Consider the following 27,681-nt stretch of genomic DNA (forward strand, 5'->3'; position numbering starts at 1 on the left):
AATTAAACACGGAATAAATATGGGAAATGCCTGTTATTATTCGGTTGAGAAGCTTTTATCATCCTGTCTGCTGTCAAAAAATCTGAAAGTTAGAATTTATAAAACTGTTATATTATCAGTTGTTTTTATGGTTGTGAAACTTGGACTCTCACTTTGAGAGAGGAACATAGGTTAAGGGTGTTTGAGAATAAGGTGCTTAGGAAAATATTTGGAGCTAAGAGGGATGACGTTACAGGAGAATGGAAAAAGTTACGCAACGCAGAACTGCACGCATTGTATTCTTTACCTGACATAATTAGGAACATTAAATCCAGGCGTTTGAGATGGGCAGGGCATATAGCACGTATGGGCGAATCCAGAAATGCATATAGAGTGTTAGTTGGGAGGCCGGAGGGAAAAAGGCCCTTGGGGAGGACTAGACGTAGATGAGAAGATAATATTAAAATGGATTTGAGAGAGGTGGGATATGATGGTAGAGACTGGATATTATATTGCTCAGGATAGGGACGAATGGCAGGCTTATGTGAGGGCGGCAATGAAACTCCGGGTTCCTTAAAAGCCAGTAAATAATAATAATATTAATAATAATAGTCCACACCTGTGGAGTAACGGTTAGCGCGTCTGGCCGCGAAACCAGGTGGCTCGGATTCGATTCCCAGTAGGGGCAAGTTACCTGGTTGAGGTTTCTTCCGGGGTTTTCCCTCAACCTAATATGAGCAAATGCTGGGTAACTTTCGGTGCTGGACCCCGGATTCATTTCATCGGGATTATCACCATCTCATTCAGACGCTACATAACCTAAGCTGTTGATAAAGCGTCGTAAAATAACCTACTAAAATAATAATAATAATAATAATAATAATAATAATAATAACAATGATAATAATAATTATTATGATAACAATAATAATAATAATAATAATAATAATAATGATAATGTGACGAAAACATATCATTAATAAACATGTAAGTTATGCAATCATTTTTAAGTCCCGGAGATTATCATGTTAATGCGTATGACCCGCGCATTATGCATGAAAGTTGATAGATAGGTCTGTAATTTAACTACAAACTGGTGATGACAAACCTACAGCAGAGATCTTCTTCCAAAACGGTTCGTCCGTTGGCCGCATATTACTTACGACCTTCGTCTGTCTTCCATCATGAATTCTCAAGAGCGCAGTGTTTCGTCCGTCCTTCTAGGTCTAGCTCATGATCTTTCATTTTATTTGTAAGAGATTCTCCATCATATGTATAATATAAGATCTCGAGTAATCATGGCCACTACTGCATCGTTAACTTATTTCTCGCAACAAGAGACTGCAGAGGATATGACGAACGCAGCCGCCTACAGAAGCACACATGTGAATAAATATTCATTGTTTTGTATGGCGAGGTTCCCCACTCACACCGCTGACATTGTGTCTTCTTTAAGAATCCTAGGTGCTGACGTAACACGGAGTGCAGACTGTCTTGTCTGTAGGATTTTCATTAATAAGTTATCCACGCATTATTTTTTATCAATACTCTCTAACGTAACTTACAGCCTCAAAAATTTGAAACGTTTCGATAAACGTTATCAGAAACCCATTTTCAACATCCATAACTTGGATTTGAAACAAGAAACTCATTTAATGAGTACGAAGAATAAAAATTATTGCGATGCTACAAAAGATCAATTTCGAGGTTTTCACTAAAATAGTCGTGGAGTAGTGGTAAAATAAACGACCGTGGCGTAACTGGTCCCAGGTTCGAACCTGAGATCAACTACTTCCATTTTTATCTCTTTGATATAATTTACGAAGGCGACTTAAGCTATGTTACAAGATAAATTAATACAGAGGTAAATAGAAGATAAGTGAATTGATTAAGGAAGAAGTAAATAGACTACATAATGTAAATCATTGTTGTTCAATCAACTGTCCGAAGACATTTGAACCTCTTAAGTGACACCAATAATGCTTCACTCAAGAGGCAACTAAGCCAGGAGACACTGAAGTAGGCTGGCTAGTTCCTTTTCTCCTCAATGGTATACATCGCTAACTAGTCTACGGCAATTCGGAAGGCGGTAGTCTGCTAGCGTTTGCGTCGAGAGAGACAGATAGAGAAAGCAAGGCAGCGTACAACATTGCCACATCATACTGCAATACAAAAAGCGCAGGAGAGAATTTAAATTATCAAAAGACAATAATGACCTTAGCCGTTGATTACTGTAAGCATGACACCAAACAAACCCTCTTTCCTTCACTAACAATATTCCTCATATGGTTCTCAATCCCACACCACATGCTTCTGTAGTCGTTTCTTGCGCGTTGGCAACGTTGCAGCCAGCATCAAGAGGCCGGCAGCGTTCTGCTCGTCAACGTTTTAAAAATAATTATACACTTTAAACACTATTTTCCGCGCCTGCCTGTGCAATACTTGTCTTTTTACAGTCTCTCCTTCCATTTATTTATCTTACACACACATAGTAAATGTTAGTTTTACTTATTCAATGTATTGAAACACCCATACGCGAACATAAGAACTCGGGAAGTACTAGTTACAGACTGACTCCGATTGGTTCTACTGTACAAGCTTGTGACGTCACATGCCAGAAATGTTACGGCGCATTTAGCAGCCGACCGCCTTCCGAAATGCCGTCTAGTCTAGCAACATAACTTACACACTAATCAGTAATCAGATATACACACGCAATTGTTCTTCCTCTGACACATATCGTCAAGTGAGATGTACTACCTGATAATAGATGTACATATCAGCCAGAATCTCAATCAGAGGTTTATAAATCATTAAGTAAGTAAATAGATTTACCACAACGTATCTGACTTCGCACCTTAAACACACATACAACTCGAAATTCAGAACCCTCAGAAACACATCCCACGCACTCTCTCGCAGCATAGTGATGATGCCTTCTTTCCTCCCCAGAAGATTTCGATTTAATTTCGTAAAAACAGCACTCGACTAATGTGTTTTCCAAATGTTTATAGGCATGTTCTGCGAACAGAAAAATGAAACTCACGAGACGCGTCACAGAGGCCAACTGCTAGTTGCAGCGCAGATGTTAGCTAGATGTCGGTTTAAGATACGCATAAGTATAAATCATACGTAAATTTAAGGCATGCTACACGTGGTGACAACAACTGTCATCTCATTAATATTGACATGTCGTTCACTTCTGTTTAAGAAGAAAGGCAAGAGGCGCACGTAAGATGAAGGTTGCTGGGGTAGACAGAAGTTATACCACATTAGGATTACCAGGCTTCGGTCCTGGGCACAGAAACGCATGAAGTTCAGAATGCACAGACAATAGTGTTGGTCGAGTGGCGTGGGTGATGGAGCGCGCCGTTACTTCGTGTCTCAACATGTAAACAGTATGTAATAGTAGACACAAAATATATTTCACTCTGTACAGATGCAGTATATACAGTGCATTCCTAGTGGAGGCAATAAATGTCTGCCATTAAAGTATTAACGTGAGCTGTAACCTTCAATCAGGTGTCCCTACGCCGAAGCCTGTTACACGTACCGCAGCCAAGCAGCAATTGACCTACACACAACGGTATTGCACATTACGGATCCACCTGTGCTGTTGCAGTCGGGTGACTGCACACGGGTCATGACGTCATTTATACTCCGTGTACTCTAAACCTCATACTGGTTACTCTGTGTCCCTAGGCCGAATCCTGAGGATTACACCTGAACTTATCATCCCCAAAGCGTGGATTTTTCAGCTGTACGTATAGTGAAACCACAGTTTAATTATAAAGAAATAGAAGAATCAAAGGGGAGACTTTACGTACATTATATTGAGCTATTATGCCCCTGGCTAGGCGTTTTCTTACGTACACCATTTGACTAAGATTCGCTGCTCGGAGACATCTCCACATATTGCCTGGCCAGAACTCAACGTGCGTCCCCAACAAGTCATCGGAAAAATGTTGCGAATATGAGAAAAAATCGAAATCGGCCGGAATTGTATCTTTTTAGTGGGGCCTAAGTTATTTAATGTGCATTAACTACTAGGTTATTTATCAGATGGCATTTGGCGAGATGAGGGCGATAATTCGTCATGCAATTATCTGAAATTCGCCTTATAGTTGGGGAAAACCTCGAAAAAACCTAAGCGGTAATCGAACCCACGTCCGAATACAGATTCAAATTAGCAGACAAACGCGCGGTTACCAGTATGGATAAAAAATAAAGGTAAAGGTATCCTCTATACACGCCATGAAGGCATGGAACTAAAACTTCATGCTTTCTTGACCTCGGCATTAGAATGAGGTGGTGTGATCGGACCACCCACTGACTGCCTTTTACCCCCGGTAAAGACCCAGTACTAAATTTGATAGAAGGCTGAGTGAATCTCAGGGTCGTTCTGGACGTTTTGGCAACGAGAGCCCCGTCACCATCCGGGATTGAACTCAGGAACTTCCAGTCCGCAGCCAGTTGTTCTGCCAACTGAGCTACTCAACCTTCACTAGTAGGCAATACAGATGGCCTAAGAAAATCATGAAATAATACCTAATGGATGAAAGGGGCCTTACATGGTGGTTGGGAAATACCAATATCTGTGGAAGCTGAAAAAGACGATCTCCTGAGGAGGAAAGCCGAAGAAGAAGAAAATATGTATATATTGTACGTTTATAAGTAGGCCTAGCGATAAGAAAAGCTGCGAAGCAGGCTTAATTGCTAAGAAAAAATTGAGCTCAAAATGTAATAGTGATTAATGATTTACGAGTTTATAAATTGGGAGGGAAGTGTTCTGAAACAAGTTCTAGCGCACTTTAAATATTTTTATTCAATAGCTTACAGATGGAGATGTTGGGTTGCCACCGGTCACATTTAGGCGAGCATTAGCCCTTTGAAACTCCATGCAGACGCTGCTGCCTCTGGAAGAAGGTGATCGAAGAGAGAAAAAAAAACCCGATTACCGGTGTATAAAAATTATCAATCAAATCGTACATTTCGGAAACAAAACAAACAACAAACCGGCCTCACAGAATTTCTGAGCGGCTGCTACAAAATCCTACGTCGTCGCTACCTTCTGCAAGTCAACCGAATTACCATCCTTGAAGGTAATCCAGTTGTCTAACAACAAAGAATTCTGTCTTTGTTATGTCAGTCGCGACTTAACACTGCTAGTGTTAGAAAATAGGCATCTTAATTTGAGAAATAGAATAAATAAACATTGATGAACAAGGCCTCTCCGACGAACCGTAACAAGTTTCCTGAGGCTACACCCACGCTGCTGAATATCATGTGGCCTTACGACCTTGACCACAGTGGATGGTCCAAAACTATTTATGGCCCTGCTGTTGTAACTCCATCAAAGACTCCATGTAAGCCAATCTCTTTCACATTTTATATAGCAGTTCGTACTTAGGCTGTTTAGAATACCTGAATTTCATGTGAACATGAATAATACATTGTCTTGGTTATTAAATTTATACTGGTACCTAGTATAGACTATAGGGCAGGGTTTAAGCTAGAAAATAAATAATTGTCGCAAAAATGCACAAACGGGAAATTGAAGATAAAATTATTACAACTGGAATGATTTTATTATTATGAAATTGAACATTTCATTTTGGCTCAATGCATAGAATTGAGTAAAATTATATTTGTGCATATTGCGAAAAGTTTGCGCAATATTATAAATAATTTTACAGAAAGATAAAATTAACAAACTATGGAAAAACAAAGAGTTATATAATTTTTTCTTGGAGTTTTATTACTTTCAATCCATCTTACCACACTCTAGAACTAGATATATACTTATACAGGGACATCATTTTATTTCTACTAACATTTTTAATATTAACCTGGCTATACCTTTGAATTAACGGATCGAGAACCGGAAACACCGTTTGCTACCCCCTTCCACGACTGGAGTTCGACGATACTGGCGTAAAATACAAACACATCACTTTACTAGGTACAGGAGGGAAGAAAAGTAGTTCATCCATTTACGTAAACTAGGAAATATCGTAATTTTGAGTTTGATAATTTTCATTAGCTAATATGTTTTCGCGGGATATCAGCCGAGTTAAGATTTTGGAATGCTCCAAGCTTTCGACTGCTATCTCTGCAGCCATCTTCAGGGAAGTGATGTCCGAACAGAAAGTCGAAAGGTTATATAGATGTGGCTGTCTCAGGTGAAACGGGATTGGTTGGCGGATCGGCCAATCCGGGGCCGGGAATTGTCATCGCTCGTAAGCTCCGCCCCTCCCGGGATTACTGCGTGAAGTTTGGCGGGCGGCGAGCCCTGTTCCGCCGGTTGGAATCGGTTGCCGTCCTCGGTCCGTGATCTTCAGTCGAAAGTCGAAAGCTTGGAGCATTCCAAAATCTTAACTCGGCTGATATCCCGCGAAAACATATTAGCGAACCAACGCCGAGAAAGCCTCAAATCATACAAATTTTCATTAGGTTTTTGTTTAATCAAAATACAGTACTGTATTAACAATAAGTGTTTTTACTCACGAACTGAGCTATCCATGCGAATGCATTCATTATGCAGTGTATATTATACTGTCTACAGCACATTAGCTACAATATAGAGAGTGAAGTTAAATTGAAAAATAATCATAATATGGATATTTAAACACATTTTTGAAAATGGTGGCCGTTCATTTCGATGCAGGCTTCAGTTCTTTTGTGCATATTATCGCACGATAGACTATTGTATCTAATTCAAATTATTACCTGTTTCATTCTCCGTACTAGTAACTCATGTTGAATAATTCTGTACCTACTCTATAAAAGAGTACCTTACGTACTGTAAATTCAATCTTCACTTCTGCCCGACCCGCACAGATAACATTATTTAGACATGCTATCTACTGTCCTCCAAGTGGTTATGTCGTAGGATCGTAGAAAGGCGGAAAATCACGTGACAGTTAATTACTCAACAAGGCCCTTTTATTTAAATTATTTTAAACAGTTGTATAATATTAAGTAGACGTCCAATTCCTAACAGAAATTATTGTTTTCAGAAAAGATCTAAGACAGCCCAGCCACTAGCCCTTACAGAGGGGCGAGCAGAAGCAAGTGGGGGAAATCGGGATGCGACGTAGGCAAACGGACGACAGTACCTGTGCGAAAATATGATTCAATATTGAAAGTTCTTTCGTCACTGGAAAACGCGAACATATTTCTGAAACATACTATACTCACTAACTCACTGCGGTTTTGGCTCTGTGTGCAGGACAGTTGGAACGTCATTAGTAGAAGGGGTGGGAGTGAAGTACATTAAAAACTCAGGTACAATAATAATTGTAGTAAAAGTAAAATGTAGTCCCTGTATAAGTAAATCATTACACGTAGGTATGTTTAGAATCAATTACTACTGAATTTACATCACATTAAAGTGCGCTATTTTATGAGTACTCTAAACATTGAAATTCTTTACGAGTAGGTCCTTCAAGATTTATTGTTAGCAGACTGCTAACTCTTTTTACTGGAAGGTGGTTTCTAATTCCAGTTTTTACACGATTCTTGCAACTAAATCCTCGCTCACAGTTTACAATATACGATGGAATTATATAAATCAATTAGAAGAAACTGTTCACTTAACTTACTGTACATGAATTTCACCAATTCTATGAAACCCATTCCTGAACATCTATTGCTGAATACCTTTTTGAACATTGCCCATGCCAGTAACATTTCATTTAAATTCACATAGGTTGAAACACACCTCTAATTTCATTTTCTCTATTACCATCTTCGTTTCTGAAGTCCAATGTAGTTGTCGCATTTTTGCACATTTACATTGAAAGTTTGTTGCGACCTGGTTCACAAGAGAAGGACTAGTTGAGATAATAAATTTATTTTTGTTTAGTTGTATGTCTGATCATGCGCACTGCCTCCTTTCTGGGACTGTTATCTGTGTGACTATTACACTTTTACTACGTCATACTACTTTTGACCAATAAAACGGTACGAAAGGACGTATTTCAACCAAGCATGGTTGCTTATCGCACAATTTTATCGCGTCCCTAGCATTTGTTTAATTTTATAGCGTCCCTAGCATTTGTTTCTTTGTTTGCTAACATTTCAACTGCGCTGGTATGGACGTCAAAAAAAACTAAATAAATAAAAACAGAAAATTACAAACCACTCCAGTCGATGCACAGCAGTTTGAAATATGACTCTCATTGGCATTCAAGAACAAGAATTAATAAAGATCACTGGTCATACCTATGCATCTTCCCTGAAATCCTATTTACAAATAAATGAAGAGCACTATTCGGAAATCATGAATAAGTTGAGGAATACACCATGTAGGCCTATATCAACGAGTTCCACACGTCCAATATAACATCAACTGAACCACCAACCACTGTGTTTTGTGATCTCTCCAAAGCTTTCGATTGCGTTGATCACAACTTAATTCTATCAAAATTAGAATTTTATGGTATTCGAGGGAATGCACTAAATATTTTTAAAACCTATCTTCATGGCAGAAGGCAATTAGTCTCAATAGGTGAAAATTGGTCAAGTCTCTCCAGTATACATTATGGTGTTCCACAAGGCTCAATAATTGGTCCACTGCTATTCTTAGTAGCAATAAATTACCTTCCTAAATTCATTAAAGCTATAACAATTATGTATGCTGATGACACTACATTCTTATGTTCTAGCTTTACTCTGAATGATTTACATGCTCTAACCAGTGATATTCTATCACAGATGGCTTTATGGTTTGAATCTAATGGTTTTTTGCTTAATCAAGAAAAGACTGTCAACATAACTTTTACCCTAAATCATGTAATAAAAAAGGACAACATACAAAACTATACCAAATTTCTAGGACTTTTTATAGACTCCAGTTTAACATGGGAAAAACATATCGAATATATATGCACAAAATTATCAAGAGTTATATATTTATTAAAGAAATTAGTGACTTGTGTTTCTCAAAATTATTTAAGATGTGCCTACTTTTCGTTCTTTCAGTCGATAATTAGGTATGCCTTAATTTTCTGGGGAAATGGTAGCAAAATTGGGAGCGTCTTGATTTTTCAAAAGAAAGCCATTCGAATTCTATGTCAATCAAACTATCTTGAACATTGTCGACCTCTTTTCAAACAATCACAGATATTAACTGTCATAAATTTATATATATATATATATATATATATACGACCTAGTCCTTTGCACTCGACAAAATATAGACAATTACTCATTAATAGCCAATGTACATGATCATGAAATTAGAAATAGTGAACAAATTAATATTCCATACTGTAGATTACATAAAACTAGTACAAATTTTTCTGTCATGGGGATGAAATTATATAATAAGCTTCCCAAGCAATATTATAAGTTACCAACCAATAGTTTCAAAGCTAGATTTTATAATTGGCTTTTAATTAATCCTTTCTACTCTGTAGGTGAGTTTCTGCACATAAATTCACACGAAATTGTTTTTTAATAAATAAAGTTATTTAGATTAGTTACAATTATTTTTCTGTTGCTGAGTTTTTCAACACAAATTTGTATGCAATTGTATTTTAATAAATAAGTTTAATTGCAATTTAGTTAGTTTTCTTCAATTTAAAAGTTTCAAATTATTTCATGTTTTCATTGTATTACTTAAATTTTACTGTTTCTATTATTAGTGTTTTTTAAAATGTATTTATATGTTTTTTCAATGTATTCTGACGAAACCTAAAACTGTAAGTCTAATGGCCAAATAAATTGAATTGAATTGAATTGAATTGAATTAAAACATTCAAATTTGAAAATTGTACATTCAATAATAAATTCCTTTTAAAATTATTCATGTTTTTTATGTCATCGTCGTTAATTAAAACTTTTCTAACACTTGTTATATTATTTAGGTTATGTTATAGCTTCTGCTATATGATATTATGGATAGTCACGTATCAGAGATTGTTTAATATTAAGATTTATTTAAAATCATCTGTCAAGTGACGTTGATTACTGGGATCCGGATAATTGAAGTGGAATGAAACTGTTTTAATAAAAATGAAACTGAATCAACAAAGCCTTCTTAACTAGTAACACTGCCATCGTGATCTAGATCGAGAAGGCATTGCTAGTAATCGTCTACAGAGTTCAATGAAGATTCCATAGTTGGCACAACTGATAGCAAGATAACAGCTAATCATAACACACTACTGCCATCTAGCATGCATCTAGCGTAAAATTTGTAATGTTGAGATGGTACAATAATACATTTGAAGACAGTTGTATTTTCGTAAGTCAGTTAATATTTTATTGTATTGGAGCACTTCGTTACTTCTAATCGTGTAATAGTCAATTAAATCCCACTAGAGTTTTGATTTTCTCTAGATAAATCAAAACGTCTAGTGAGATTACTGTTGATAAAACTATTTTTCTAAGATCGTGCAATACTTATTTTGCATTGATGTAGTGATTTATATTCCTCTCTGTGGAATTATTTCTTTCTTGTTAGCATTATACTTTTTATAACATTGCCAAATAATTACAGTTAGGCTAAAAGCGCACTGGACCTAATTTAAGCATCTCTAATTTTACTTCGCTTGAAGAAACTCTCAAACCAGAACACCTGATTTGGAATGAGGCGTGTGAGCGTGACTAGATCGCCCAAGTCTGCCGTGCTACCCACAGGCTATCCTTGGAACCACCTTTGGATTGTCATTAATTATAACAGGAAGCTTCTACGACTCATATTTACGACGTTGCAATTGAAACTGCACGAAGCCATATAAAACTCAATTCTCACACTGAACACTAGGCTATATTATTTTAGCGATTATGTAAGTGAGATCTCCACCTGGCGGAAATCAGCAATGCAAAAACGTGCGGATGCAATGCAACCGTTTCCTCAAGGCTAAATCATAGCTAGATCGATTAAAACTCTTCTCCCTTAATAATATGTTTGGAACATACTATATATGAAATAAAGTAAGGTGAAATATCCCTTATTTGTAATCCTAGAATTACTACTGTGAGACTAAAAGTTAATGATTTGGCAACAAAGGATTAACAATAATAATAATAATAATAATAATAATAATAATAATAATAATAATAATAATAATAATAATAATACATTAAATTACTGTATAGGCAAATGTAATGCTTGTACAAAACTTTACACATCACTGCTTCAGTCACCACAAATCGATCTCCTCGTTCCTTACAACCAGGCTGAGTATTTTTCCTGTTTGTCTTTTTTATATAATATTTATTTATTTATTCATTTATTTATTCATTCATTGATTCATTCATTAATCTGACGATATTAAGGCCTTTTTCTTCCATCCTACCATGTGAAACTTATGTAGGGATATGAAACTCATGTACGGCCTATACATATGTAGGTTGTATTGTAAAATTAGGTTCACTTATTAATTAGGTTATTTTATATAAAAGGTAAAGGTAAAGGTATCGCCGTAACATGCCATGAAAGCACTTGGGGGCATAGAGGTAGAGCCCCATGCTTTCCGTGACCTCGTCACTAGAATGAGGTGGTGAGGTCGGCATCACGCTCTGACCGCCTTTTACCCCCAGGAAAGACCCGGTACTCAATTTTATAGGAGGCTGAGTGAACCTCGGGGCCGTTCTGAAAGTTTGTCACCACCTGGGATCGAACCCCGGACCTTTCAGTCCGTAGCCAGCTGCTCTACCAACTGAGCTACCCGGCCGCCCCAGGTTATTTTATATATTATTATTAATTGTAATTATTGTGTAAAATTGTATTGTGTATTTGCATTGTGTAGGCAATATAATTGTATTGTGTATTGTATAATTGTATTGTGTATTGTGTAATTGTATTGTGTATTGTAATTTTATTGTGTATTGTTTATATTGTGTATACCACTGCCACCGGGTCCTTGCCCACTTGCAGTGTAAATAAATAAATAAATAAATAAATACATACATACATACATACCAGAGAGCACAAATAGACACAAAAATACTAATACTGACAAAAATAATACAAGTTAAATTAAAGTCCTATAGAGAAAAATAGCGATGATGATAGTAATAATAATAGTAATAGTAATAATAATAATAATAATAATAATAATAATAATAATAATAATAAAATACATTATATATTAAGGGTAAAACTGAGAACTGATAATATCTTAGGTTTGGTTATTACCACTATAATAATAATAATAATAATAATAATAATAATAATAATAATAATAATAATAATAATACTATAATACTATAATAGTAATAGTAATAATAATAATAATAATAATAATAATAATAATAATGATAATAAAATACATTATATATTAAGGGGACAACTGACAATATTTTAGGTTTCATTATTAACAGTATAATAATAATACTGTAATAGTAATAATAATAAGAGTAATATATTAAATTATAGACAAACATAGTACTTGTAGAAAACTTTCCACAATGCTGCTTCAGTCATCACAAATCGTTCATCTGCTAAACATTTAAAATTTTAATTCGTTTCTTATAACCAAGCTGAGTATTTTACCTGATTGTCTTTTTTATATAATATAATATTTTAGATATTATTATTATTATTATTATTATTATTATTATTATTATTATTATTATTATTATTATTATTATTATTATTATTACATACTAATTATTTTACTGGTGTGTTGGAAAGACAAAAGGAACTGTTGTTATTGTATTACCGGTATATTAACTTTTTGTTTAATACAAAATATAAAATTTCAAATGCTGAATGTTTTGGATTAAGCAAAAATATAGTGTAATACCTTTGCAAGTGTTTATCCTATACTTGTCGTCATTTAATAACTATAAACAGCAATGTTGTTATAATATATATATATATATAGATTTTTTACTATAAGCGAGGATTCTTCATTCCTAGTAATAAGTTATTTTCTGATATTCAGAATTTACATAACAAAGAATTTTTAGGCCATTACTTTTCTATTAGGTAGTTTTTAAAATACTTTTTTTCGATCACAAATACTGTATTATTAGTAATCCTTTTGTTTGCTAATTTATATGTTGTTAGAACCGTAGTCATAATAATTATGACAATGATGATCACATATTAGGCGCAACATACTTTGTTTTCTTGAATGGCAAGTAGCCTACTTGATCCTGCGTAATTAACCCATACGTCTCCATCTAGAAGTGACGCGTTGAAGCTGTAGTTCTCTTTGCCGCTTTAGCGTTGTCCTCGACACACCACGTGAAGTAAACTAGCCTACATAGCACCGTATGACAACGATTAATGGAGCAATGGTGAAATGTCGGGAGTATCCCGCGGGAACGTACCACCAAGCACCGTCTTAGTCCACCACAAATTCCGCTTGGACCAACCGGGATATTATTATTATTATTATTATTATTATTATTATTATTATTATTATTATTATTATTATTATTATTAAATTGATGAAGAATAAACGGTGAGATTTTGGTGAACAAAGCGGCTGAGGACCAAGTTTTATAAAGTACTTTGTATGTCCATCTTGGTTTTAAAAAATAGTTGAAAATGTTCTAGTAGATGCTAGACCAGTGGTTTCCAAACTTTCTGAAGGCGGGACCCCTGCAGTACCGGTACTAAACCCCATTCGAAAAATATAAATCCTTGTAAAATCGAAAATAATGATAATTTTACTCAAAATTAGTGGATAGGCCTACCACCCAAAGAACGACCAAATTGAATATTATACGTATATGGTGCAAGAATTACACGAAATATTAGATAAACATCATTTCTAGAACTTGAAATCATTATCATTACCACAGTGGCGCTGCGGTAACAGTTCCATCAAAGGAAAGGCGTTGCAAACTCGTATTCTCAGCAAAATTTGTTAAGGTATGAGTTCGTTATATGAAAATACTCTTCATCACACGGAACGTGTTGGAAAGAACAGAACTTTTAATATAGCCTACCTGACTTTTAACATACAGGACGAGAAATCGAAATATATTCAAATCTATTTACCAATTAAAGAATGTAATTCCAAAATTCACTCAGTCCATTTGGCCATTTTTATTATTTATACATATACTATGGGTATATGAATTTTTTCCTTTAGATTTATATCATATTTTAAGCTTCTTTTCTTCCAAAACAACACCAATCCTAGTCTAAAAGGTTGTGTTATTGTATATATCACTTGAAAACAAGTTCAGTCCGTAGACCGGTGGATAAAAATCTATTAGCCCAGTCCTTTCATTAAAAAATGGACTTAACGCGTTTTGAATAATAGTTTGCAAGGCCAAGATGTTAACATTATAACAGCCACAGATAAAACTAACGGGTTAATTAATGCTGAGTTCAGATTTGAGAGCTACTTTCTGAAAAACAGGCACATTAATCGTATTAGGCTAATTCTTTTTTTACCAGTACTTTATAGGCCCTAACTACTGAAACATTTTTTTTCTTATGTTCAATATTGTTTATGTTTATGTTTCTAAATACAAAATAAATGTTAATAAGAAACTTTTTGATTTATTTTGTAAATCATCTCGCTACCTCTCTCAACCCCTTACACGATCCTCCTGAGGGTCGCGACCCACACTTTGGGAACCGCTGTGCTAGACCAATACGAAGACACCCAAATTTATCGAAATCCGTTTACATTACTTGGACCGTGCATTACAATACAATCTCTATCGTAAGGCAGTCGGATGACTGCACCAAAACAACCGTTCGAAATAATCTGTAACCATGTTTAACTTGATGTTCTAATATTATTCATGACGTAATGACGTTTCATAACACAATATTACAAGAACAACCATTAGGAAAAGCAGATATTCAATGTCTGGATAGAAAATAAGTAAAGGTTGTTTTAATCATATCTGTGTACGTACTTTAGAATGACTTTGATAACTCTTGAGTAACATCCGCGATTGAATAACTTATTCCTACAATAATTTCAAACAAGATAATAACATATCCTTTCATTGAATTCACATCACCTACTTTCCATTACTCACACCTATTAAGTGTTCGCTGCGCAAGATCGAGCACTGAATTCCTATTGTGTATATCAGATCACTCATTCTTCAGAATTCACTATTAATATCAACAGATTTGGTTTAAGATATTTAGTGAATAGTTCAAACCCAATTTCTCTATCTTTCAAATTGTGGATAATCTAATACTTTTTCTGTTATGAAAACTTACTCAAAAATTACATTTGTTGTGGGAAAAAATTAATTACTCAAGAATGGATGCATTTAGATCAATGAATTTTGGGGTAGAGTTAGATATTATCTCAATTCATTCTTCCACATTCCAATAATTTGCAACTTCAAGTCCACACTCCTGAATTTCGACTCATCTTCACTTTTTTTTTTTCAAGGAAGAAATCTAACCTTTCCAAACTTGTAGCAACTCCACAACTGTTTAAAAACGAAATAATAAAGTTTATTTCGTTAATAATTATATATTGAATAATAATTCATTTTGGTAAAAATCCTAAGAATGGGGGAAGTCCTCCTAATGATATAATTTATTTTATTTATGTATAATTATAGCGTTTTTGGTTAGGATGGCTATATTTTTGGTTCATTTGTGGTTTGTGGAGGGAATAAGCTGATTGACCAGTTTTAACAACTCTTAATGTTATGATGTAAGTGACAGTGGCGGTCACGGGTAAATTTGCTGCGAATTTCAAACTCAAGAGAATTTCAGAAAATGTCAATTTTTCCTAAAGAAAATAAAGAAAAAATCTGGATTTTAATTCGTGAACGGGGTGTCACAACTTTTTTAAATAAAAAGTAATATTTGCACAAGAAGAAAATATTTATAACTCTATCCCAAAATTAATCGATCTCAATACATCCATTCTGGAATAATTAATTGTTTTCCTACAAAAAATGTAATTTTTCAGTAAGTTTTCGTAACAGAAAAATTGTTATATAATTCGCAGTTTGGAAGATAGAGAGATTGAGTTTGCAGTAAAAAACTTCATTTTTCACATGCATTTGGTCCTTTTATAAACATCAGGGGATTTCACGTAAGTATGAAGGTGTGAAATATCTCTTTTGAAGTGGTGTCCTTTAACTTCTGGAAGAATCTGTAAGATATTCAATTTTCGGCCTAATGAAACCGTTTCTAGGAGTTTTAATGTTACCATTTCTAATCTTAGAAATACAATGAATAAAATTCATTTTACAATTTTTTACAACGATTTTCAATCACAAAAGTAAAACATTTATTTTATCGCATTACATGTACACTTGAAATAAGCCGCTGGGATAAAGTAATCACCTATGATAAATTAAGACTGAGAAAATTGTTTAATAGAGTTTAATTATTATAAATTAAACAGAAAAATTCACATCACTAAAGTTTTTGGGACAACACTGGAAGTAATTATATTTGTTCGTCATATTAAAATATATTTCGTCAGTCAATAGTGGCATAATAAACGTCTTGAATAACTGTAAATATTTTTCACTTTATGCTCAGAAGTTGGTAGTTTAAACCTTCATTCCTTGAAGCCGCCATTTCGTTGTGAGGTTATAAAATACACTTTGTTTCGCAAGGTCAGTAAGTACCAATATAAATTAGTGTAAAACAATGAGACAGTTTTATCACTTACGTACTTACATCCACGGATCAACAACAGAAATTGCTAATAGTGACACAGTAGGACATGCCATTAAAACGGCTATATTTTGGTAGTACTTTAACACAATGTGTTCCACTCCATTTTGTTTGTTTCATCGGCCCAGACTCAGGGCGTAACCAAGAGAAGAAAGCTTGGCGCAGGTCATGAGGCGCTCCAACAAAACTATTGATTCCACGAATAACATATAAAGTGCACATTTCAAGGTTTCCTCAACAAAGTAAAAGCGATCTTTCCTACTAGCGAACTTTTGAGACCCGGTGATGATTTTAAAGAGTTTTAATTAAACTTACTTAGATCTATTCTGATTACAATGTCTTCGAATATGCTTATAATATGAATAATACGTCAAGAATTCAAATGAAACATAATTTTTAAAATGTTAATTTCATAACTTCATTTGCAATTGATGTATATTTACTGAAAATCTTATCTGTAAAATGATGAAATGAAAATTTATCCTCCAAGTCTAGTAAGAAGCAGTTGTTCTCTGTGACCTATTGGCTAGCATGCTTGCCATTGAATCAAAGGTTTAAACTTTCTGAGTGGAACGGAATTTTAAGGACTTAAATATTCTTTACATGACTTCATGTTGTAAATTTACAACACTTAACCCTCGGCAGCGTACGGTGTGCGCCATGCCGTGATTTTCCGGTTGTGTGTGAAGGGGATAAGTTCCTATTTCTTCTGCGCGCGCCTATTCCTCCATTCCAATGGTCACTTTGTATTAAAATATAATAATAATAATAATAATAATAATAATAATAATAATAATAGTAAAGTGTATAAAAATATCCAGTTAACATTATTGAAAAGGCCGTTTTTAATTAAAAATTGCGTGGTGCACAGTGTGCGCCGCGCGCCTGGTCGTGTTACCAAGAAGAACGTGCGCGCCTAAGGGTTAAAATAACACAGTCTCCGAAGAAAACAACTTGAGACAAAATATACTGGTCGTTTACGTCAAAATTTAACTACCCTAGTTATTCGTATTATTTCTACTTTTCATCAGAGGTAACTAAATTTTGTTTATATTATTATTTTAATGTACCGAAGTACATATGATATTTCCATGCAGATATTCTGCGTCATCATACGATGAAAGAGTAATGGAACGGAGAAAAATTCTCTCCGGCGCCGGGATTTGAACCCGGGTTTTCAGCTCTACGTGCTGATGCTTTATCCACTAAGCCACACCGGATACAACTCCGACGCCGGTTAGAATCGTCTCAGATTAAGCTCCAACTCTTGGGTTCCCTCTAGTGGCCGCCCTCTGCACTACGTCATAGATGTCTATGAACGCAGGACCGAAATCCACACATGTGCTGAGGTGCACTCGATATGAGTGACTAGTTGGCCGGGATCCGACGGAATAAGCGCCGTCTTAAATCACGAAGTGATTTACGCATATCATATATATTATTATTGTATCCGGTGTGGCTTAGTGGATAAAGCATCAGCACGTAGAGCTGAAAACCCGGGTTCAAATCCCGGCGTCGGAGAGAATTTGTCTCCGTTCTATTACTCTTTCATCGTATGATGACGCACAATATCTGCATGGAAATATCATATGTACTTCGGTACATTAAAATAATAATATATATATGATATGCGTAAATCACTTCGTGATTTAAGACGGCGCTTATTCCGTTGGATCCCGGCCAACTAGTCACTCATATCTAGTGCACCTCAGCACATGTATGGACTTCGGTCCTGCGTTCATAGACATCTATGACGTAGTGCAGAGGGCGGCCACTAGAGGGAACCCAAGAGTTGGAGCTTAATCTGAGACGATTCTAACCGGCGTCGGAGTTGTATCCGGTGTGGCTTAGTGGATAAAGCATCAGCACGTAGAGCTGATAACCCGGGTTCAAATCCCGGCGCCGGAGAGAATTTTTCTCCGTTCCATTACTCTTTCATCGTATAAATTTTGTTTACTGTACTTTTAATCCCGATGTCAACAACAACAAAAAATATGTATGATTTGAGGCTTTCTCGGCGTTGGTTCGCTAATATGTTTTCGCGGGATATCAGCCGAGTTAAGATCCGGAGTCATCTACGTCAGGTTAAAGACAGTCAGGGCCTAAGGACACCGGGGATTTACAAGATTCCATGTGATTGCGGCGAAGTATACATAGGGCAGACTGGGCGCACAATAGAAGACAGAATCAAAGAGCATAAGAGGAACCTGAGGCTCTATTACCCGGAAAAATCTGCAGTGGCGCAACACAGCATAGAAAAGGAGCATAAAATACTGTTTGACCACACCAAGGTCATTAACGAATCAAGCCACTACTGGGATCGTACAATCAAGGAGGCCATAGAGATCAAGCTGGAGAGAAACAACTTTAACAGAGACAGTGGACTCCAGCTCAGTCAGGCATGGACACCGGCCTTGGACCAACTTAGGCCCTTTTACAATCAAGGTCATGAAGATCACGGACCGAGGACGGCAACCGATTCCAACCGGCGGAACAGGGCTCGCCGCCCGCCAAACTTCACACAGGAATCCCGGGAGGGGCGGAGCTTACGAGGAATGACAATTCCCGGCCCCGGATTGGCCGATCCGCCAACCAATCCCGTTTCACCTGAGACAGCCTAACATCTATATTACCTTTCGACTTTCTGTTCGGACATCACTTCCCTGAAGATGGCTGCAGAGATAGCAGTCGAAAGCATGGAGCATTCCAAAATCTTAACTCGGCTGATATCCCGCGAAAACATATTAGCGAATAAAAAAAATAGTATTAATCCGCAAGCGATGACTGTAATTGAAACAATAACGAGGGACTGAATTTAATTAACTGAATTTAGGGAGGGGCACTACGACCCAGCACTGCGACTTTTCAAGATCTAATGCGCTAACCCTCAAGCTAGGCTCATTCCCAAACCCAGACCAGCTGACTACACAAAGTTCGCTGCATACCTACGTTTCGAGCAGGCAACTTCATTTTTTTTCTAATTACTTTTTTTTACACAAAAGTGACAAAAATATGTAATGAACACATGAAATGAAGCGTGTAGGTGAACTGACACATTACTGCAATGTTCTCTAAGGTGAAATATGCATATTCCTCAGTCTAACTATGAAATGTAAGAAATACATTTGTACTTTCACATCTAATGGGTTATTTGTCACAAAAAAATCCTGGTATTCCCGTCTTTTTAATGTGACTTGTTGGTCGCTAACTCTGGTCGAGCTGAAGAACAAGTTTCAAGTCAGTACGTTTTAAGTCTTCCTTATGTTTCTGTTGTAAGATTATCCGTTGCATCATTTGTACTTTCCAGCATGTCTTGCATTTCCATTAAATGCTTATTGATTAACTGAAGTGCTTGTTGGAAGAGAAGCTGAATATCTTTGAATGCCAATGTACAAGTGTATTTGTTGACATCAGGACTAAATACTCTAATCAGATAATTCCCCCTCCTCGACTCAAAAATTGAATCACTACTTGAAGATCGAGGAAAGCTTCATCCACAATATTTGTAGCTATGAATAGACCTAAGTAAATAATCACTAATCAGCCGAAATCTTATTAGAAAAAATTTGTATAGAAACTATTAGAAAGATTAATTTTGTGATAAGATACTGATACTGGTATTTGTTCCGACATGTATGAAGTCCTGCGAACTTAATTTCTTGTGCATTCGCTTTTATTTTCCATATTTTCAGAATAGTTTTGGATATTATGAATTCAAAATGTGTATTCAGACACGTCTATTGTTGTAACTCAAAAAGTAGAATTTCTGACTACAAATTCAGTAGATACCCTTATCTCAGTGTTTTGTTAAGAACGTAGACGCCAGGAAATAGCACTCCCCTTACCTCAAACCCCGTATTCATTCTTTCAAATATCAAGCTGTAGGTCAGTGGCCGCTTTCTTCTAAAGGCCCCTCTCCCACTTACTTGCTGAAAGTAATTCTTGAAAACTTTCATATCACTTTAAGGAACAAGAGATCATATTACCGCCATATACAAAGTAAATAAATAGTGCTGTATCAGACAGTTGCACACCTGCGCCCTCACATCTTATTACTGCTGTGGTGCATCATCATCTTTGTTTCCTTATGCAGATACGGTACATAAAGTGACATCAACTGAGACATAGACTGCATAATATTATCATCCTTATGAATAGAGCTGCTGTAATCAATTTATGAAGGTCTGTGGCTCCGTATGACAAAAGACGATTAGAATAAATAGTTCTGCTTCGACACCACAGAGATAATACGGGAAAACTGAAACCCAAGCCAGAGTTCTCAGAATGCAACGCTCCAATGCAATGGTGTTCTACTTCTATTTGCTGAGATGTAGAGTTCAAATGTTTCTTGATCACATCAGGCTCTGAAGTTCGTATCAATCCTAGCTGAAATCGGAGTCTGTGAAATGTGCCAGTTTCAACTTAACGTCGTTAAAGGAAATATCGTACTTTTCTTAGGCGTATACTTATGGATATTCAATGACGCGTTGAGCCTTATGTTATGGACGAAACATTTTTTAAGTCTGTCTTAAAGCTACCGGCGTAGTTCAGTTGGCAGAGGCGCTTGCCCACTGATCCGGAGCTGCGTTCGGGCATGGGTTCGATTCCTGCTTGAGCTGATTACCTGGTTGGGTTTTCTTCGATGTTTTCCCCAACCGTAAGGCGAATGTCAGCTAATTTACTACCAATCCTCGGCCTCATCTCACCAAATACTAACTCGCCATCACCAATTCCATCGATGCTAAATAACCTAGTAGTTGATACAGTGTCGTTAAATAACCTTCTAAAAAAATTGTCTTGGACTTCCAGCGCGCTACACTCATGTTGCGTCGCGTAAATTAACTTACCTACGTTATGTAACTTCAGATACAGGCTGGTAGCGCCATATTACGGACTCAGTTCTAATTCATTTTTGCTAGAAGGTGGTCGTGATGGACCCTATAGGAATTATCTGGGTTTGCAAAGCTCTACAAAAAGATAAGAGAAAACAGTACTAGATTCGTCCTTTTGATGAGAGGAGCTTGACTATTGGCCAGTTCCCTACCTCGTGCTAAGAATTTATGAAATACCATACCCCGATAGTATTTCCATGGTGCGCGGTAAAAGGGTTCAAGTCACAAATTTGCAAGTCACTTCCATCCTGTATGGTTTTTCTTTTAAGAAGTGGTTAATTGTTATAAATGAAACGAAAAAAAGTTTAATCACTTAGTTCTTTGCGGAGAGGGTTTTGAGAAAATTCGTGTTATTTATTGCAGCTTTGAGTACATTTACTATGGAACTGTTTACTTTGACCGGAACGCACTGGAACGCTTTTCCAGAAAATAAAAATGAATGTATGTCGGAAACATAAGGATGTCAAATTTGACATCCAGTAAGAGTCCATTTGGAAATTCATAGACTGATAAGTTGAGTTCCTGTTTTTTTCCAACTAAATCACTGTTTATGATACATTGTTAAGTTTCTTGTTGTCAACGTGTTAAAATATATTATTTTGTTATCACAAGTTCCAATCTTTGTATTTGAAGCCTGAGAAAATTTCGTTATGTTTTAGGTTAAAATCAAAAAAATTGCTGGAGTAAAGGACATCTGCACTTTGAGAGTTTTTTTAGTTGGTTATTTAACGACGCTGTACCAACTACTAGGTTATTTAGCGTCGATGAGATTGGTGATAGCGAGATGATGCCGAGGATTCGCCATAGATTACCTTACATTTACATTACGGTTGGGGAAAACCTCGGAAAAAACCCAACCAGGTAATCAGCCAAGCGGGGATCGAACCCGCGCCCGAACGCAACTTCAGACCGGCAGGCAAGCGCCTTAACCGACTGAGCCACGCCGGTGGCTTTGAGAGTTTTAAGTTATGACAAATTTATAAGCCATTTTACCATGTGCTAACTGTGAAAATGTGCAATAAATTGTATAAAAATGTAATTACTCAAAACTGTAACAAAAGAATTACAATTTCTCAAAACCGCTTCACAAAAAACGAAATTGTACTACTTTTCTTTTGTGCTATTGATCGCACAGATCTACTCTTAAAATCAAAGTAACAGGTTACCTTCCATGTTATATTCTCTACCCTTATTAAAAAGATCAGATGTAGATCTACACCAAAGAAACTTCACACCACTTACCGAGCACGCTTCAGACAACCTTTTCTTCTCAGCATATCACAGCAAACCTTCTCATTAACTTCAGCACATTAGTGTTGTGATGCTGATAGAAGATAATAAAATCTCGCACGACTGAATGACACTTGCTGCAGACTACGGGAACATTCCACTAATGGGCTTCATTAATGCAGTAACTTCCCTCGTTTGCAAACACTTCCCACGGAATGGACTTTCCTTGAGGAATCACTTGCGAGACGCTACTGAGAAGCGAAAGTTGGTTTTCATTTTCATTTCGCAAGAAGGCCGCAAGTGAGCCGTGCTCAAAGGGACTCAGTGCGGTCCCACGATTCGGACAAAGCGTCCCTTGTCCGGTCCAGGGACTTAACGCCTTTGACGAGAATTCCGGCTCGAGCTCTTATGACAGACAGCCCCAGATTTAAGTCAGATCAAGGTCACCGCTACCATAGATTCAAGCGTGCGGTTTAACATTCAAGAGGTCAGCTGCAATCTTTGATAGATAAGTGAAATGACAAATTTACATTATACGTAATAATAACATAGATAATTTAAAACGAAGAAGTGGAAGGGGGAGAAAAAGGCAATACACATACGAAAGGAAAGAAGAGAAAGACGAAGGATAGAAAATGACGAAACGTGGAATAAAAAGAAGACAAAGAAGAAAAAACTAGGAAGAGGAGGAACAAGGGAAAGAGTGAGAGAAGAAAAGAAAAAAGACGAAGATGAAGAATGCCAAGAAGTTAAGCAAGGAAGGGGCGAAAGAAGAGGAAAGAAAAATAAAAGGAAAGATCAAGAAGAAAAACAAGAAAAAGAGGAAGAAAGAAGAGGTAGAAAAGGGAGCAAAAGCAAGGAAGAAAAAGAGAAAGAAAAGAGAAGGAAGAAGACAAAAAAGATTAAGAAGGAAGAAAGTTGGAGAAGAAAAAATAAGATAAAAAGGGAGACAAAAACGATTAAGAAGGAAGAAAGTTGGAGAAGAAAAAATAAGATAAAAAGGGAGACAAAAACGATTAAGAAGGAAGAAAGTTAGAGAAGAAAAAATAAGATAAAAAGAGAAAAAGAAGAAAAGGAAGACAAAAACGATTAAGAAGGAAGAAAGTTAGAGACGAAAAAATAAGATAAAAAGAGAAAAAGAAGAAAAGGAAGACAAAAACGATTAAGAAGGGAGAAAGTTAGAGACGAAAAATAAGATAAAAAGAGAAAAAGAAGATAAGGAAGACAAAAACGATTAAGAAGGAAGAAAGTTAGAGAAGAAAAAATAAGCTGGAAAAGAGAAAAGGAGGCAAAATAATAGATCAAAAAGAAAGAGGAGCAAGAAGGGAAAGGAAAAGAGAAAGATAAAACCGGAAGAAAACGGAAACAAAATTAAAAAGAAAAACAATATAAGGAAAGGAAAAAGAGAAGGAGGTAGACAAAAATACTAAGAATAAGAGCAAGGAAGAGAAGGAAGAAGAAAATGAAAAATGAGAAGAAAAGGAAGAAGGCAAAACAGATTGAGAAGGCAGAGAAAAAAGAAGAGGAAGAAAAAGTTAATGTTAAGAAAAGTAAGAAGACAGAAAAGACCAAGAAGAAAAGAAAGGCAGAGAAAGAGGAAGAAAAAGAGAATGTTAAGGAAAAGAAGGAAACAGAAAATATCAAGAAGAAAAGCAATGCAGAGAAAGAGGAGAGGAAGAGTATAACAAAATGAAGAAGACAAAGAAAAAGAAGGAGAAAAAGAGAATAAATAGATGAAGCTGAAGAAATAAAAAAAGAATATCACGAAGACAAACAAGCAGATCAAGAAGGCAAGCTAAAGGAAGAAGCAAAAAAGATGCGAGAGAGAAGAAAAAAGTCTAACAAAGAAAGAGAAACATAGAAAAAGAGGAAGAAGAAGTAAAATGAAGAAAAATGGAAACGAAACAGAAGAAATGGAAGAGGGAAAAGATTAGAAGAGAAGTAAAAGACAAAAAATGATGGAGAGGAAGAAAATAATATCGAAAAGAAAGAAAATGTGAAAGAAGAGAGAGAAAAAAGACAAGAAAAATGAGAGGTTGAGAAACAAAGAAAATTATCTCTAGCGAGTCTTTTAACTGCAGAGATGATGATATGATAATGATCTAGTAATGGAAAAATAACAGCGCCTTCTTCCGAAATACAGGAAGAAAATCTGTCCCAGGCCTGCTTTGTCCATCGACAGATTCACAGTATTAGTCACTTTGTGATAAATAAGCAAACTGAACGATTTACAGCAGACTTTCCATAGGAACTCTTTGGAATATTTCGAAATCTCCAAAGTTTAAAACTTCTCATGATCGCCTTCCATAAAAAGAGAATAGGCCTATTAATATATATTAATGTGTTTCGAAATGCTAAGAAGCTTTGAATTCCATGAACTTAAATGAATTCTGGCATAATGCTTCTTGAGCAAAGGAAACATGTATGTTGAAGCAATGAAAACTATGAGTATAGTAACCGATACTTCAGACTTGTACAGCTGTTGAAAGTGGAATATTTTGTATTCAATCACCTTGAGATTCAGATTATCTTTTGCAGAGCTTTAAAGAAATCTCTGTAGGCCTAATTACTGTATGTCTCCAGAGACAACATAAAATTTTGTATCAACAAATTGAATCCAACCCTCATACATCTCCATGCTCTATGGAAAGTTTCCAGTCACATGGTAGGAAGCTGTGATCTCTTCTTGGTGCCTTGTAACCCATATTAATGAATCTACGAGAATAGCTATTCATATATGAAGGGTTCAGAGCCATAGTGGGCCAAGCGCCATTTATTAAAAACAGAGAAAACAAGGGTTAAAATTAAGTGATTACCATAATTTAACGAAGAATTGCAAGTAAGATAAAGTGTGCACATTAAAATTAAATGATATGTCAATCTTCATTAAACTATGGTATTTACTTAACTTTAACCCTTGCTTTCTCCGTTTTTAATAAATGGCGCTTGGCCCGCTATGGCTCTGAACCCTTAATTTGCCATAAAGTCAATTTCACGAAAAAGTGGAGTTGAGACGTTTTTGAACTTACAAGTTTCTCTCAAGGAGCTCGAGAGCATAGACGTGTGAAGTCACAGAGCCAGCAGTTGGAAATGCATGCTTTAATTCCTCAACAATGACACCTTTCCAGTCCAAAAATTGTAAACCTCTGAGTCATCTGACGCTCAACAACATAACATTATAACAGGCACTGTTCAGATTTACTTTACATCTGCCGTGCATTTCTGACAGATTGCTCTTTTCCTGTACAGTTGTGACTCGCAAATTTTGCAACACTGACAAAACAAAGAGTTTCATGTTAAAAAAAACCATGTCTTACATTTTGCAACGCTGTCGATGAGGCATTGCTGTTTAAATTTCCGTTTGGGTGGGACCTGTATCTGTCTCATTGATCCATCTAATGGTAACGGACATTGTTACGTAAACAGAGCTGCACAGAGTCTTTCTCCCTGCTACGCAGTCCATATCGTGAACCGGATCAAATTCGAAGCTATTTTCGTAGTTCGATTCAGGTTGCAAACTGTGTAAATGAAGTTACTAATGAAAGTTAAATATCCTGAAAGAGAAGACGGTAAAGACAACAGATTCTTTATGGATGCGATCTAATAATATGAATACTGCATTATGTTTTCGTAACAATCTTCCCTAAATTAGCAAGATACTCGAAGCGAGAGATTCTATAGCCGACGAGAGGGTCCAAAAATATGTATAAGAGTGAAATATTCCTTAAATTTCGATTCTTGAGGCAACTGAGAGTTTTTTTAGTTGGTTATTTAACGACGCTGTATCAACTACTAGGTTATTTAGTATCGATGAGATTGGTGATAGCAAGATCATATTTGGCAAGATGAGGACGAGGATTCGCCATAGATTATCTGGTATTCACCTTACGTTTGGGGAAAACCTCGAAAAAAAACCCAACCAGATAATCAGCCCAAGCGGGGATCGAACCTGCGCCCGAGCGCAACTTCAGATCGGCAGGCAAGCGCCTTAACCGACAGAGCCACGCCGGTGGCCTGAAAGTTGTTATATTGTAATCAGCCTAAGTATTAAAATTCATTTCTGCTCAAACTGAAAACATACAATTACTCAGTTGCAATGTAACATACTGAAAATACATTTCCAGTTTCAGTTGAATCAAATTTTATTTCACATATTTCCTAGGAATTGGGCCCTTTCTGAAGTAGAGGGATTTCTTCGTCATGTAGTCAAGCAGGGCAGAAGGTCACCTTTTAAGACAACATAAGATGCCATCAAAGGCTACCGGTACATATTCATTTCATGAGGAAGGAAGAAAAATCTCCAATATTTCTCCCGGATATCGAATACGGTCTCGCTGTGCGGTATAGAATATACTTACACTTGAGCCACAGAATTTATTTGTATAACACACCCGATATATAACAATCAGTGGCGGTTCGTGCCTAAAATGACAAGGGGTTCACAACTTTTATGATATTACATAGTTTTCCGACAATTTAAGGGGTTAGGTATTGCTTACAGCAGTAAAAGTTTTGGAAATAGTCAACATTTTTTTCCTCCATTACTGTATCTTGTACAATAATGAAAATTGGTATGTGTAAAACATTGTCCTTATGCTATATGAAAAAAATATTTTTACGATTAAAAGAAATATTTATTTACTTTTTTTCAAAATTCAAAATGGTGGCAGTTTACTGTGCAGTGATGAAGCGTTTCCCTCACCTCAAACTTTTTAACTTTTTCATGTTCTCTCTCTTTTATTTTATTGCTGAAACTCATGTTTACAATATCATGCTCTTTCAACTACATTCCTTAATAAATAATATTTTTTTTTTATTTTGTGTTAGAAGAAAATACTGATGTTTGACCATTTTTAAAATGAATTTATTTTTATCATACAATCTATCAAAGGTAGAGAAGAGATCTTGCATCATATTGTAGATATGACATGCATAAATACACATAAAATATTTCATCACAGCATGTTGGATAGTTTTTGAGTTATGTGGGAA

General features: G+C 36.0%; 1 protein-coding gene across 8 annotated transcripts in view; it reads right to left on the minus strand.

Moving 5' to 3' along the window:
* The window catches only part of stac (C2 and C2B_Munc13-like domain-containing protein staccato), a 194,607-nt gene that overhangs the window by 85,995 nt on the left and 80,931 nt on the right, over nt 1-27,681 (minus strand). Inside the window, exon 1 of one of the 8 annotated variants that reach the window (XM_069821796.1) lies at nt 22,702-22,853. The exons of 5 other annotated variants lie outside the window; for them this stretch is intronic. In XM_069821796.1, the coding sequence (XP_069677897.1) occupies nt 22,702-22,736 (35 nt within the window). In that variant the 5' untranslated portion in view covers nt 22,737-22,853. Of the gene's footprint in view, nt 1-2,836; nt 2,920-16,570; nt 16,704-22,701; nt 22,854-27,681 lie in introns of those variants that run through there. 2 more of the 8 variants (XM_069821795.1, XM_069821792.1) reach the window with 2 other exon arrangements.

Source organism: Periplaneta americana, chromosome 3 (genome assembly GCF_040183065.1).
Source record: "Periplaneta americana isolate PAMFEO1 chromosome 3, P.americana_PAMFEO1_priV1, whole genome shotgun sequence".
NCBI lineage: Eukaryota > Metazoa > Arthropoda > Insecta > Blattodea > Blattidae > Periplaneta > Periplaneta americana.